Source organism: Seriola aureovittata, chromosome 24 (assembly GCF_021018895.1).
Source record: "Seriola aureovittata isolate HTS-2021-v1 ecotype China chromosome 24, ASM2101889v1, whole genome shotgun sequence".
NCBI classification, from domain to species: Eukaryota; Metazoa; Chordata; class Actinopteri; order Carangiformes; family Carangidae; genus Seriola; species Seriola aureovittata.
In genome coordinates this window covers 422,389-437,686 of record NC_079387.1, presented here as the reverse complement: position 1 = coordinate 437,686, position 15,298 = coordinate 422,389, and the positions used below count along the sequence as shown (strand labels likewise).

The 15,298-nt window shown below is 40.9% G+C and overlaps 2 protein-coding genes across 3 annotated transcripts; one reads left to right on the top strand and one right to left on the bottom strand.

Annotated features, from left to right (window-relative positions):
• Window positions 1-1,406: 1,406 nt before the first annotated feature.
• si:ch211-246m6.4 (basic helix-loop-helix transcription factor scleraxis) lies at window positions 1,407-7,079 on the top strand. The gene is made up of 2 exons (XM_056370647.1): window positions 1,407-2,656; window positions 3,698-7,079. Exons 1-2 carry the CDS (start codon window positions 2,036-2,038, stop codon window positions 3,731-3,733), a joined length of 657 nt encoding a protein of 218 aa, XP_056226622.1. The 5' UTR covers window positions 1,407-2,035; the 3' UTR covers window positions 3,734-7,079.
• Window positions 6,392-14,019, bottom strand: bzw1a (basic leucine zipper and W2 domains 1a). Of its 2 annotated transcripts, XM_056370645.1 has the most exons (12): window positions 13,912-14,019; window positions 12,121-12,194; window positions 11,825-12,001; window positions 11,546-11,640; window positions 11,333-11,398; window positions 10,498-10,633; window positions 10,297-10,406; window positions 10,014-10,184; window positions 9,106-9,252; window positions 8,297-8,435; window positions 7,716-7,838; window positions 6,392-7,132 (listed from the first exon to the last, which is right to left on the bottom strand). In XM_056370645.1, the coding sequence occupies exons 2-12, from the start codon at window positions 12,182-12,184 to the stop codon at window positions 7,101-7,103; spliced, it is 1,260 nt and encodes a 419-aa protein (XP_056226620.1). In that variant the 5' UTR covers window positions 12,185-12,194; window positions 13,912-14,019; the 3' UTR covers window positions 6,392-7,100. The 2 variants fall into 2 exon arrangements, with proteins under 2 accessions (XP_056226620.1, XP_056226621.1); XM_056370646.1 differs by lacking the exons at window positions 12,121-12,194; window positions 13,912-14,019 and having other exon boundaries at window positions 11,635-11,640; window positions 11,825-11,902.
• Window positions 14,020-15,298: the final 1,279 nt, after the last annotated feature.

The window sequence follows — 15,298 nt, the reverse complement described above, 5'->3', positions numbered from 1 at the left end:
AATCCTTTTTGACCTTGGATTAGGACTCCTATAGCAGGAAGAATCCTGCAGGCAGATGACCCTTGACCTCAAGCAGTTACAACATATCTTCTGTTTGGGTTGCCTGCTTATTGGAAGAAGACTTGACTCCGCCAATATTCAATATTTTGAAAGAAAAAAAGACACAAACCGAACAGAAATGATCATTAAGGATTTGCTGCCCTCTGCTGGCAGCAGTTAAGACATCAAGAATATCAAATACACAGAAATGCTGATAAAACTGGAGGTGTGAAACGTTTATGAAATCCACAGCTCTGTGATGCTGAGCCAAAATTCTAATGACCACTAAATCAATTTACAAGGCAACATCATTAAGTTTACATGAACTTCATTCCTCTGCTGTGATTTGAATGAAATTGACAAACCAACTTGAAGGTCGTTGCGAGCCTTTACAGCGACACACACAAGGCATCGTCCGTTCAGATATTTATATCCACTCCCAAAGATGGCACTGGTCAAGGTGGAGGAGGAGGGGAGGGGGTGTACGTGTCCATCATGGTGGGTACAGACAGGACGGGACGGGACGGGTGGGTACACCTGGACTGTTCACTCAATGGAAGCTCAGAGCCGCCGGCCAAGGCAGCAAAGTTACCCTCCACCCTGGATGCCAACAGGCAGGGCACAAACACATAACACTGGTTATTAGTAACCCACAGTGTGGAGGGTTAGACTGCTGCGACAACAAGTGTCCATCAAGTCCATCAGCAAAGTTAGAGAATGTAAAGTCAGAGAGGGGAGTGTTTTTAAAAATGACATTCCACTGCTGAGGAAGGTCAAAGTTTCCAGATCCTTAGAAGAGGTTTAATGAGGAAGATGTGACACTTGACTCCCTTCGCTGGTTAAATTTGTCTTTTAAAGAGTCAGTGACGTCCAGAGAATGCTGGATGCACAGCTGGATTTGCCCTCTTGCTCCAGTTGGCGGCATTTTAAATCAACATCCACTCAACAGGTTCCTAAACCTCCAGTCGTTACGTTTGTCTTCACAGAGACACAAGACGCGTGGGACGTAAAAAAGTTCATTTCACGGTGCCTGTGTCTCCACACAGATGTCTGAGGACCAAATCTGGGATAAACTTGCCAACTGCAATTGCAAGTGTGTACACATATCCACTACACGTACACACATGTGCTGGCCACATCTGTACCCGGTTTGGAGCATCTCAGGGCTTTAATAAATAACACGCATGCTCTACAGTTTTCCACTCGGATGCTCGTTCAGACAGGACAAGGATTAGGAGGGAAAACTATGCTAATTAAATTGTATAGGGAGTTCAGGTCACGCTTCCTGAAAGAGCTTTTAATACTAAACTCATTCAGCCTGGCTTCTCCTCGGGGTGGGGGTGGGGGGGGGGGGGGGGGGGGGGGTGGGGGGTTTCAGTGATCAGGAAAAACATTCATTATAGGCCTGAGTAATTGTTTCAAACTTTCTGGTCTTAATAAAAACAAATTAAGCTTTCAAATACATGTTTGCTTCTTTAGTTATTTAGTTAGTTATTTCATATTTAACTGAAACTGACTGTCAGATGGACATTGGTACATAATATCATCTTTGGGCTTCAAACCCGATTAAATATCTGTGTACAGTTATAGGAGGATTTTTCCCTATTTTCTGCCAATGTTGAATTTAATAATAATAATGACAATAATACATTTTATTATAGACTCTTTGCCACCGTCATGAGAAGTGACAGATTTTCCTATATCCTGTCAAAATATCATAAGTGTGGATCTGGAGCTGCCAGTATCGGAAGCCCCATATCGGTCGAAGCCTAATTTAAACCCCTATCCTCCAGACCACAACAGGTGCCCCCTCCTCCCCTCCCGTTAGGCTCCACCTGTCTTCCCTTCTCCTGGGCTCGCGACCCAGAAAGCAGCCGTCATTCATTACAAATGGTATGCCGATCCGCCGGGGGCCGGGCGGCACAAACCCCCTCGGTCACCGGATCGGCGGCAGCTGCTCGGCCCCCGGTTCTATTTTCACCCTCAGGATAAAGTGATGTGCAGCCGCCGCCCGCCCGCACGGCCCCAGCAGCTCCAGTCAGACCACAGCAGAGCCAGGATGAAGTCCACAGGCAGTGAGCGCAGCGCGCAGCCCGACTGCTTCACCTCCGACCTGGACGACCTGGACACGAGCAGCGACAGCTCCGACGGGAAGTCCACCGGCGGCTGCAGCCCGCGCAGAGAGCCGGAGGATGCTACAGGGAAGGAGACGGTCCCCGGTGGAAGTTCTCGTTCCGGTGCCTCCAGGCGGAGGAGAAGGCGGAGAAGGAACAGCTCCGGAGGTGGAAGAGGCGACGGAGACGCGCATCTGTCTGGAGTGAGCAAACAAAGACAAGCGGCCAACGCGCGGGAGCGGGACAGGACGCACAGCGTCAACACGGCCTTCACTGCGCTCCGCACGCTCATTCCCACCGAGCCGGCCGACAGGAAGCTCTCCAAGATAGAGACACTGCGCCTGGCGTCCAGCTACATCTCCCACCTGGCCAACGTGCTGCTGCTGGGGGAGGACTGCCGGGACGGACAGCCCTGCCTCCGCTACCAGAGCATCCTGCACGGCCCCGGCGCGCCCTCCCTGCGGCCCATCTGCACTTTCTGCCTCAGCAACCAGAGGAAACTGGTGAGTGGTTATTGACACGTGTCAAAACTGAGCGCATTCCTGCACAAACTACCTCCCGCTCTCTGAGACTGTGTTGAGTTTTACGCAGAACCAGACAGGTACATGTCCCAACTGCTCTGTAAAGTAGGGCAGGTAATCCCACCTGTGCAGCCTGCATCCTCTTTATGTTGGAAATAGGTTTTCAAGTGCTGAGTTTGCATGAAAAGATCCGGTTCAAAGATGATGTGGGTTCACCAGAGTGGCACCTGTTTCTCCAGTGATTGACAACACAGAATGACAACATGCCGTGGTGCCTTCACAGGTTTAAAACAAGTGTAGGCCTTTGACTCAGATCTAAACTCCCTGTTGTTTTCTAGAAGAAAACAGTTTGAGGTAAAAGGTCTGGAACACTCTTTTTAATGGATAAATATTGTTTGTTAACTAATGATGAATTATACTTATTATATTTATTTTTATTTAAACATTCACGGTTCTTCACAGGATCCACAGAAAATTCAAATATAAACTAATGTATGCCAAACAAACAACACTTCTACAGAAGCTGCAGATTAAACATTAAGTTTAAATTAAAAACAACTAAAAAAAAAGCTCCATGGTTATAGAAAAACATTCTAACTATAAATATATATTACTAATATGATTATATTAATTACTATATTAATATATTATATTTAGACAGTGAACGATCATTTCTATCCTGAACAGACGTGTAGTAGTGGATTAGATGTGCTAATAGTACGTGGTGGTGTTTGGCTCCACTCTTGGCTGTTAAAAATAGAGGCTAGACACTGGCAGCAGATCAGAAATATTATGTCACTATTACTTTTAAATGTAAAACTCTAACTCAATTCAAATTAGGAAACTGAGGCTCAACCTGACATTTTCTTCATTTAAGCGCAGTCATTTTTATACTACCTTGTTTCAAAGTATAGTTAATAACAGTAAACTGTAAATGTGACATTTTAACATCGGCGCCTACAGGTTTACATGTCGTGATGCTTTCACTGAACTGTGGAAAATGACCTTTCTTTGCTTCCACAGCTCAGAGATGGAGGGAAGCACTCAGCCGCTGTGTGAAGCAAAGCGGCTCCGGACAGACGAGGAGTCCATCTTGATGTTGTTTACATGTAGACACGTGGCGTATAAACACACCTGTAGGACTTTGTACATATATATATATAAATATATTTATTTTTGGATTAGACTAGAGAACCAAAGACACAACTAACACTGAAAAGCACTTTCTGTTCACGTTCGTGTGCTTCTGAACCTCTGTGTTTTGGTTGAGCTGTAACCTGAGCCAATGTGTAAAGTTGCACCTGACGGGGGGCTATTTTAGTCCCACGAATAGTACAACCCCCCCACCCCCCCCACCGTGTGTCTGACTAATAAAAAAAGCCTTGTCGCCTTCAGTCACATGAAGGAAACTGAAGAGCTGCTACTGCAGCGGTTGCTGTCAGTTGAGCGGCTTTAATGCTGCCTTCAAGTGCTGTTAGAATTATTGCAATTATGCAGGGGCACTTTAAAGGGCCAGTAACTGAGCTATCACCTCTAGTGGTGAAAAGTAGGAACTGCAATAACACTGCTCTGTCCACATTAAAAGCCTGGTCATGTTGCTAAGGGTTTGTAGTGACATCCTACACAAAGAGCAACAAGAGATTGCACTATTTGTTTCGCAACACTGCGAGAAACGTGTGTTTTTTGTCAAATTAACCACAGGTATGACATCTAGCGTCATCCTGTATTTCAGACAAAAAGCAAGGCCGACTTTAGACGCAACGTGACCGCACGGTGGGAAGACACCGCCGCGCGTAAATTCTCTCTGGGTGGCACAAATTGATGCGATGGATCTACTTAATAAATGAAGAGATGAGAGGAAAAAGGAAAGAACGAGGTGGAAAACAACAGAAAGAAGGTGAAATGAATGAAGCACGACCTTAAAAACCTTTATTACAATCACAAATAAGTGGGGGGTCAATTTGGGAGAGAGATTATACATATCTAAGTTACTTTGGATAAACTCGGGAAGATTTAATCGAGTTTTACTTTCGAAGATGGTGCCCTGGTTGAGTCCGCTACGGCGACAGTTTCTGTACATATGCAAATGAATAGCTGTCACTATTTTGCACAAAGATAAGTATGAATTTCTTGAGAAATCGGCTCAGTCACACGTGCGACAGCATGAGTTTTGAGCCTCCGTTGATGTGACGTGATACGACTTTTCAGTCAAGTTTTTTTTGTGAGTATGTCACTCCTGCAACGGGCAAACGTTCTACACCGAGTGGTAGGCTGGTTAAAGGCAGACAAATATTTGACCTGCTTTATTATTTTTAAAATCTTAACTTTAACAAACAAAGTGGGATTCGGGATCAGGGATGATTTGATTGGATAATGGTGGAAATCAGACACTGTTGATTTCAAAACATTGGAACTAAAGGGTTAATAAGTTATTTGTTCCTAGTTTGACGAAGTCTCATGGGATACTACTTTGACTCTGTCTCTCTCTCTCGTTTGTCAAAAGTTTTGCTTTTGGCCTGAATTCAAGATGAACTGTTGAGATAACTATATTTGCAGTGTGATGAAATGTTTACTATTGCGTTGTTGCACAATCTCTGTATCACTTTAAAAACACGAAACTAAACGTTTTGTGTGCACGTGAAAGTGCGATGCCCCGGCATGCGACGTGCATTAGGTTGCCTTTTGCACTTATTTGGAAAATATATAATCATTTTGCAATCATCTAGATCCCCTGATATGAATTACACAGCAAATATGGATGGAAACTATCACTGGAAAATGTTGCACACTACCTCAAACCTGTTTTAAATATGAAGGCCTACCTCTAAATCTAATGTGTAACATGACTGTATAAAAACGTACTTGAATACCTGACAACTGTGTCCTTTGCACATTGCAAACATTGAGAAGCTGCTTGAAGATAAATGTATTTTTGTACAATAAAGATAAAAATGAGAATATCAAGTTGTCTGCAAACGCTCTAAAATGTATTGTGTGGTGTAGTGTGTGGATGCAACTGGACTAAATCTAACGCAATCCAATTCACCAGCCTTCCAGTTATTTGTACTATTAATATTCCCCCTGGAAAGACGATGACTTCTACATTAAATGAAGTGCTCTAATGGAGGATAATGAAGCCAATCAGACTAGGTTACATCTGGATGGAAATCAACTGCTGCCAGGAAAAGAAAAAGTGATTCAAAGCCACAGTAAACACAGAAATGCTCAGGATAAAACCATAGTAATGAGATATTAAATTAAAAAGTAGACTCCAATCATGATTAACAACTGACTGTGTAAATCAGAAATGTCTTACCATGAGATTTTTAGTGTTAATGACCCACTCTTCCCGGCAGCAATCAACTTCCACAAATGACATTACATGTTTTGAGATAGTTGAAGTTAAAATAATCTTCATAAATATTCTAAATGATTTTATAATTCGAGAAAGATTTAAGCGCGATTCAAATGCAAAAATATCAATGTTAAGTGATTTTTGTGACAAATGATTTGTTGGAAAATTTGACATCATGCTCACAAAATACTTTTCAACTTGCTCGCTTGTAGAGTTCTTCAATAATCTAATAGAAACCGAAAGCTTGATCTCTTTTTCCATGCACTTTATTCTGTTTATTATAGCTAAGAAATTTTTGATCTTGCATCACAATCTTAGTTCCGTAGCTACTTTCCTACGTAAATACAAAGAACACAGGAAGATCCATTTCAATAATCTTTATTTCATAAAAAAGTCAATCGGTTTATATCAGATTAAAGAAAGTAGAAACCAATAATAATCAGTTAGCTGGCGAGGCATCTTACAGGGGTGCGTGTCTTCTGACGGACTGACCGGAGCGACCTCGACACGCAGTACAGGTTTACCCAAAAGTCAAGAAAGAAGGTAAGTTTAAGACCGAACAGGAGCCAAAAACGTGAGCTGGGCAAAATAAAAATAAAATAAAAAGGAGAGGGAGAAAGAAGAAAAAGAAACTTTGGCCGAATTACATTAACATTTTTGTCAGCCTCGTAGTCGCATGGCAAAAAGGCAAACTTGAATTTTTAACAAATTCTGGTTCAGATTCATACAAGCAGCGGCTATAGAGATCACATGGAATGTTTTGTATCCAAATTACAGAAGGCATTACAACAATAATACCGAAAAAATGAAAATAAAGAGAGGAGGATCCATAGTTTTCCGCTTCCACTGTCGGCCGCAACATCAAACATTACGAATAAGGACTGAGCCCTTTTTTATTTTGCTTAAATAACGTTTAAATGTTTAAGTGGAGGTGTGTGTGTTTGGGGATAAAGTAGTAACAGGAGGTAGAAGAGAAAGAAGGGAAAACACATTCTACTGCTCCTGCTTGTGTAAAAAAAAAAAAAAAAAAGAAAAAAGAAAAAAAGAAAAGCTCATCTGGCGATGGAGGTTTTAGTCTGCTTCCTCCTCGTCCGACTCGGACTCTGGAGGGAGAACATGAGGAGTCAGTCAATAGTCAGACAATAATTTTTAGTTATTGTTTTTAGTTATTGTTCAATAGTTTTTAACCTGTCATACAGTATTGAAGAACGACCATGGCAATGACTGAAAGCCTGACATTTTGTGTGTCCAACTGCAAAAACATTCACATGCAATGAATCTATGATAGAAACTATTATTTATGTTCTGGGCTGCTGGTTGGACAAGAGACGTTTAAATGCATCAACCTGAGCTTTGGGAAATCGTGGTTTCCACCATTTCGCCCAACGATTGATCGGGGGGAAAAAAAAAAAAAAAAAAACCCACCACATCACATGATAATGAAAAACATCATTACTCACAGTCCTAACATCTGGTTTTGAGTTGTATGAACTTCTAAAATACCAGTGTAACTCTATAAAAACTTCATCATCCATACACCAGCTCACTGACACCTAAATGGCAGGAGAAATCATTAATAACTCTACCTGTGCTTTTCCTGCTGTGACAAGTCCAAGTATCTAGCGTGAGAAATGTTTACTGCCTACAGGTGGAGGAGGGTGTGTGTGTTTTTTTTAGTTTTCTTACCTTCCTCTGCATTCTTCAGCCACTCAACAAATTTTTTCATCTGCTCCAGGAAAACACTCTTCCCCTTGGCAAGGTGGGCTTCGGTGTACCACTTCAGTATGGCCTCTTCGCTCAATACATCCGCTGTGAGGAGGGAAAGGGAAAGTGTCACAGCTGTGCGGGACGACTGACCGAGTATCACATTCAACATTCGCACAAAACGCCTGAAAAATGCCTTTGTAATGGATCTTTCAGAGAAAACGTTAACTGATGCTTGGTGGGAAGTACTGCTCGTGGCTCGTTAGTCGAGGCTTTAAAAACCAGTTTTGAAGGGTTGGGCTTCAATTATTTCAAAATGTGCTAGTTTTATCTCAATGGCGTAGCCTGCAAAGCTTGCAGCTTAAAAATGACACCAAGCATTAGAGGTACAACAGTCAACAGGTCAAGGAAATGTTGAAAAATGACCTCGTACTTCTCAGCGTTAAAAGTGAACGGACTTTCATAAACCTAAAACAAAATGAGACAAACTGTCAGTGGGTAGTTTAGATTAGGTGACTTGGCATCGATGCAGCAGAATGTTCCTCTGTGGACGTGACACCAACCTTTGTAGAGGAGCACCACGATCTTCTGAAAGGCCTTCATGAAGTGGATGTTGTCGTAGCAGTACTCCTGAATCTTCAGTAGCAGGCTGAGCTCAGACAGACCCTGGGAGGTGAAGGCTTTCAGCAGAGGGCTGTATTGCTGGAAGACAGAGAGACATGAATAAGGCTACTGGAGAAAAAAATAGCTCTTCCTCTCAGGGGCAGAGTTGGAAATGCACTCGGCAAGCTCTCTGAGGAGTTATCATGGCTGTAGTAAAAGCCTGTTGGTGCATTAAAGCTCATCGATTTACAGCAGGATCAAGATTTTAATTATAGCAACAGCAGCTGAATCTTCCTCTTCCATTTTGTAACTAATGCGGCTTTATTTTAGAGAGGTCTGGCGGATTTTAACACCGTGAACATCACATAAACTGGACAAACTACTCGAGCAGGAAGACATGAAACAGAACGTTCCTACAATCTCAGATATCACAAAATCATTTACCTTATGGAAAAAAAGAATTAAAAAAAAGGTACATCTGCCAAAACTGGCTCCATTTTCTAAGGTTACACTTTTTTGTGATTGCTTTATGAAGTTATACAAAAATAAAACAAACTTTGAACCCTTAAATAAAGAGACGTACAAGAGTGCACCAATTCCTAACAGAAACATGTCATCTCTACACGGTAGACAAACACTAAATTTCATAGCACTGAACCACTTATTAAGCCTGTTCACATTTTTCTGCATGGGCTCATTAACTGTGCCTTAAGTGCTTTATTTAACTATATTCAAGACATTCAAACCATTTCCAGGACACGTGTCGTACCTTCAAGTGTTTGATGGCTTGTTCGGTCACCAGCTCTTCCTTTTTGTTCCACTCCACGGAGCTCATCACACTGGTCCAGATGATGCTGATCATGGCCTGCTCAGAGAGGCTGGCCTTTTTCATTTCCTCTTTGGTGAAGGCGATAATCTGAAGCGATGGTTAGACAAACGCCGATGGTTAGAGTTTCTAAACGTCACATTCGCATATGGAGAAATACCAGGAGCGGAGTCTTCAGCAGCTTGTTAAACCTTTCGCCTCCATCATTGGTCAAAAGTCAAATACAGGAAAACGGAGACTAATTTCATCCATTTAATGTCACCCAGAGCTAAGTGATAAAAAATTGCATGTTGCAGTTCACACAGTGACTATATGGCCTCTGCCTGCCTGTTGGTTGCCTTGACAACCTGTGCATTAAATTGTTATGTTAGGTCTCTATTAAAACCGAAACAGCTAATTTACATTTAACTTCATGACTCATTGTGCAGACACCTTCGTCATTGTGTTGTAGACTGACTGCTGCCTGAACTGCTGGTGCATCAGTCAAACACAATTATGCAACATGGCAAAAAGGGGAAGCGTCAGTAATGAGGACATTTGGCAAACGAGAAAATTTGATAGCAAAGAGGAACAATGACATTCAGACCTTCACCTGTTCCGACTCAAAGACACTATGAGCTGCTTCGACCATAATGTTCAACATGGAATATTTGCCATTTTATCACCCTGATGCAAGTGTACTGGTACGCAACACCAGACCACAATTTTCAAATTAAACCTGGATATAAATACAAATAAATGTTTATATTTAACTTTATATTGCTTGCAGCAGTTCTGTTGGTGTTGTGGCCGTGCAGCTGCAGCCTTGCAGAAACCCTACGTGTTTATTCTCCACCCTAAAGCAGCCTCACCTCCTTCTGAGGGTCACCGCGGGCCATCATCTCCTGTAGCTCCTTCTGCAGCTCCTTGCGGGCACCAATGGATTGCTGGTTTCGGGCGAAGTCGGATAGCTCCTTCAGCCCGGCGTCAGTGAAGTACTTAGAAAAATGCTCGCAGCTCCGTTTGTTGGCAGGAAAGAGTTCCTGTGGTGCACAGACATTTTTTAGGTTAATTCACATACAAATCAGTTGCAGCAACTGCTAAGAGCTTGTAATGATGTTAATGATTTTAGCAGATTCTTATCAGTTCGTTTACCATCAGCCTGTTGTCCATGCCGACTTTGCGGAGACTGGCAGCAACAGAGTTGATGTCCTTCTCATTGATCCATGACTTGAACAGCTTGACAGCGAAGGCTGCAGATACTCCTAAACAGAAACAAGACAGGTTTGTTTTCTGCTGTTAAAAACTCAATTGGAATTTTGGGGTGATTGAAGAGAAGACCAAATGTGTCCTCACCCTCTTTGACAAGGTTCTCGTTGAAGAGGCTGCTCAGGATGGAGGCTGATATGTTGCCGTTGGCCAGCAGGATACCGGTCAGCATGGCCAGTTTGTTGCGCTCAGACTCGGTGAACCCTTTTAGAAACAGCAGCAACTACAGGGACAGATATATATACACACATAGGTTTGTTGTGTTTTTAAGTTACAGGGGTCATTTAATCCTACAACTGTAATTAGACTGGAGACAAATTCTAATGGTTTATGTCTCTGTAGGTGTAGCGATACTTTACCGTCCACAGAGAAATTTGTCCTGCAGCTGCTTTACAACACATTATCTTTACTTCCTCACAGTAATAGGATAATAACCACTTAAATTGTTGACAATGATAAACTACGTTTGGAAAATTTCACTTCAGTGCCGACAGATTAATTCCTTATAATTTGGAAATTACAATTGACAAATATTTCCCCATATTACACAAAAATGAGTATAAACAGATTAATCAGGACTGTAAGGAAGTTATTTCCTACAATCTTAAAGTGTTTCATGTTACATTGCAGCTGTAAATTTAGTTTGCCTGTAAAAATGAATTGTCTCTCTGAACTACAATCAACTGTGTCATCACCAACTAACACCTGCCAAATCATTGTGAAACCTTCAACACTGCAAACAAAGCAATAGTTTGTGCTGCAGCTGGAGTAAGGTACCGGCACATTAAAATGGCAGATGAGACACACCCCTTTTAGAGACACGTCCAACCAGAACTACAAGTTGTGATCCGATCAGTGCTCAATTCCACTCAGGATCCCGTTTAAAAAAAAAAAAAAAAGAAAAAGAAAGAAAAGAACCCACCTTCTTGATCTCCTCCTCGAAACCCTTCTCCAGGTACTTGTAACGCCTGATCAGCTTGTTAAAAACCTATTTTTGGTGAGAAAAAGAAACAGCATTAACTAAACAGTCCTGTCAATGTCTCCTGGCTTATTTTTACATTTCCATTGAATGAATACTTAAATTAAAATATTTAATTCAATAAATGTCCATTGACTTGTATAAGCTGCCTTTTACCTGAGCATATGCTTGCATTGTCTCCAGGTCTTCTTGTGCCGTGAAGAGGCAGAACTCAGTGCGGGTCATGTCGTCAGATAGAGTCCCGCCTGGGGCTGAAGTAAAGACAATAAAAATATTCAAGTCACAAAAGCAACCGTCAAATTCCTGCCTATATCACATCTATACGAGTTGATGGCTTTGTTCTGTTATTCAAGGCATTTTCAAATCTTTTCCAAGATTCACGGACATCACTTAAAGCTCTCACACATATATAACCTGCTTCTTCTGACAACTTACCCAGCATCCCACCGGCCACCAGGATGTCAAAGAGTGTCTCTGCATACCGGCGGTAGTCAAGCTTGGCGCCAGAGGCATCAAGGAACTTCGCAACCGCTTCCAAATCAGTGCCAGTTTGATTCAAGCCTTGTACGATACTTTCTTGAAACTGAGTAGGGTCAAATCTCTCCTTTTCATCTGTGGGAAGAACGCGCAAAGTGTTGCATTCAGGAAAAACCCCTTTAGGGACAGGGTAAGATTTGTGCACAGTCAAACATACAAAACAGAAAACAAAAGCAGCAACAATCAACACTGACCTCTTTTCCTCGTTTTGAAACGCTGGCCGGTTAGCGTTGGCTTTTGCTGCTTTTGATTATTCATAAAAGACACCCTGAAAAGGATAGAACAGACAGTTAATGTTTACTCAAGCCGTGCAGATTACAAGTTAACACACGAGTGAACAGTACACTGTGTTCCCTTAAATTATGTTTTGTGTTGCTTTCATTTGGGTGTAACTTGGGTTGGATCCATGTCAGTGTCATGAGTTCAGAGAGTTTCACTCTTCTCCGCAAACTATTATGAACACACCAACAAGCCTAAGCGTTACACTGGGTGAAATGTTCCTTCACGAATATCAACCTGACCACTGTAGTTTTTATACTTCATCCTGCTGCTGAAAATACTCAGTGTATATTAATATATAGTTGTAAATCCAACAAATTCACAATTTATTTGTGTTTGAGTACCATTTGCTAAAATCACCGAGCCTTGTTTTAACCCTGACACAAAATATCTTAAAACCTGCAACAAATTGTTTTCAAAACCAACCTGACAATTACCCCCCTCAATTAATAGATTGGTTGTTTTGACCTGCAAATGTTAGAAAATGACTCAAAACAATTAATCAGTTATCAAAATAGTTGCTGATTAACAGATTGTTGAGTTTGGTCTATTCATGGAATTTGTTTAAACCGAGAAAAATGTAGAATGACACCCACTTTATCCTTCAGCTATGAGTAATTCAAGTTTAGTTAACTCAAAGCCAAAGGGCCATGTTTGAATAGAGCTTTTCTTGCAATAATACAGAAGTAGTGCAGTTTCTGCAGGGTTCACAATATTATATTTCAGACTAAGAAGTTTTAACACCACATAAAATGCAATTTAAAACCTTTTTCACTCTAACACTGATCAAAAAAAAAATCCCACTTTTGGTTTAAGTGTAAGGTATTGTAAAAGCATGTAATCAGATGCAATAAAGTTTATAACTCGTATTACTGTCCATGACAGGTAAGAAAAAATATTTAAGAATTTTGAAAATGAAACTTGAATGAAACTGCAATACCTTCAAAGGCCCCTCGAATTAAATGGACTTTACAATACCTGCAGATAGAGTGTATCACGTAGAATAAAGCTAATCCGTAAACACATTTTATTTCATTACTAATGACAAATTACAGAAATGCTTTTTTAATAGTTACTAATACAAAATCAAAGGAAGACAAAACAAACAAAAGACAATGCCAGGAGGTACAATGGAACTGGTAACCAATTAGTCATGTGCTGCAGGTTATATTTTAATTTTCGCCAACAACTGTGACCATGAAACAGAAAGCGTTTTGTGAACCATTTATACGTTTAAAAGACAGATATTAGGCAAGATTTGATGAGGTATGGCATACTTTACAGCTAGCTAATTATGGGTTAGCATTAGCTAAATCCGGGCCTCACCATGCGCCGAGCCAGGGCTGGTCAGCCGGGCCCACTAGCTGGTTTGCTAACCATATTCGGTTAATTACTTAACAGCAGCTTGTGCTTTAAAAACCATCACGATTAGTTAATATGTCCTCAACGCAACCTTCTGTCGAAATGTCACCGCAAAATTTGGATTACTATCGACATATTGTGCGTATGGGCGCTGTGAGGAGGCTAATGCTAAGTTAGCTACCCGAACCGGAGTAAACCAAAATTCGCCCTCCAGCGGCGCCCATGATGGCAACATTCCCGGCTAAAAAACGTTATTTAACACGTCCTAGCCTAAGATACTAGCATCTTCACGTGAATTTTAAGGCGTGAGGGTTAACGAAAATTGTGGAAATGCAGTTACTCACCGAAATTAATGCAGATAAAAAACGGTTGTTAACCAGGGGAATCAAACCAAGTGTCGAATCTCTCAGCGGCCCAAACAAAAAGACCTTCCCGTCAGGACCTACGTATGCTCTGCCCACTGCGCATGCGTGATTCAAAGGGGGATTTCCGTTCAACAAAAAATAAAAGAATATTGTTCTTTATTTATTTAAATCTTTTTATTTCTTTTTATGTGAAACGGATTATATTTGTAAACTGCTCAAAAGTTTTATGCCTGCGGCTAAAAATTATTTTCAATATCTTTTGGTCTACAGACCTTTTACTCAACGACCAAATTCATCGTTTGATTATAAAAATTCCAAAAAGTAGTTAAAAATAGGAATTATTCATGCCTTATATTGTTCCAGAATCCTTGTTGCCATCTTCAGACGTCTTGTTTTGCCCAAAACTAGTCCAAAACCCAAAGATATCAGTTTTATAATCATGAAAGTCAAAGAAAGGTGGCAAATCCTTTCTCTGGAGAAGCTGCAACTTGGTTACAACGTATATTGAAATGGCTTTCCAAATGATCTCACTGTTTTCTGTCTCTGCAGGTAATTTTCTAATGCTTTCATGCTTACGTTTTGACAATTTCCTTAGAAATGTATATTTCTGCATTATTGTATTTACTGATTCCAGTATTAGGTATATAGCCTTTGATAGTTTTTAGCTTTGTGAGTAACAAAGTTTTATTTTTCTCCTGTGAGTACATTTACTCAAGTACCGCACTCATGTTTAGCCTTGAAGTACTTGTACTTTACTTGACTGTTTCTATTTTCTTTTTTATACCTATATTCTGTCAGAGAACTGTTGTCAGATGTGAGGATTTGATGCTTGTCTCTCTGTTTAATATCATTCTAAAGTGAAGACCATTGGGAGGTTGACAACTGAATATATCATCTGTGTATAACAGAGTTACTTTGGGCTGAATCAGGAAAACAAAACAATGAATCAGAACAATAAAGACAAAGGTCATGAGAGCACACATACTTTATTTCATGTAACTGCAGTTGTGCTGTGAGGCTTTCGGAATTGGACCTGATTGATTTGTCAGCCTAAAGGCCATGTGACATGAAGTGATGTGATTCAGTACTTAAAGACATGACAACCCAAAATTCAGTTTCATACTGACCTGCCTGTCAAACAAATCATTTAACAAAGAGTTAAATGTCCCTAAGGTCACAGATATACACATACATAGGGTCACCTGATGCAGAGCTGATGCTCACAGCTGAAACCCATGAAGGAATGATGTAATGACTGTAATGTGTAGATTCATCATTCTTTACTCCTCTTCTACTCATTTTTTTATTTGCATTACTTTTCACACTGTATAACTTTATTTGAGTCCCTTCACCTTTTTTTTCCTTT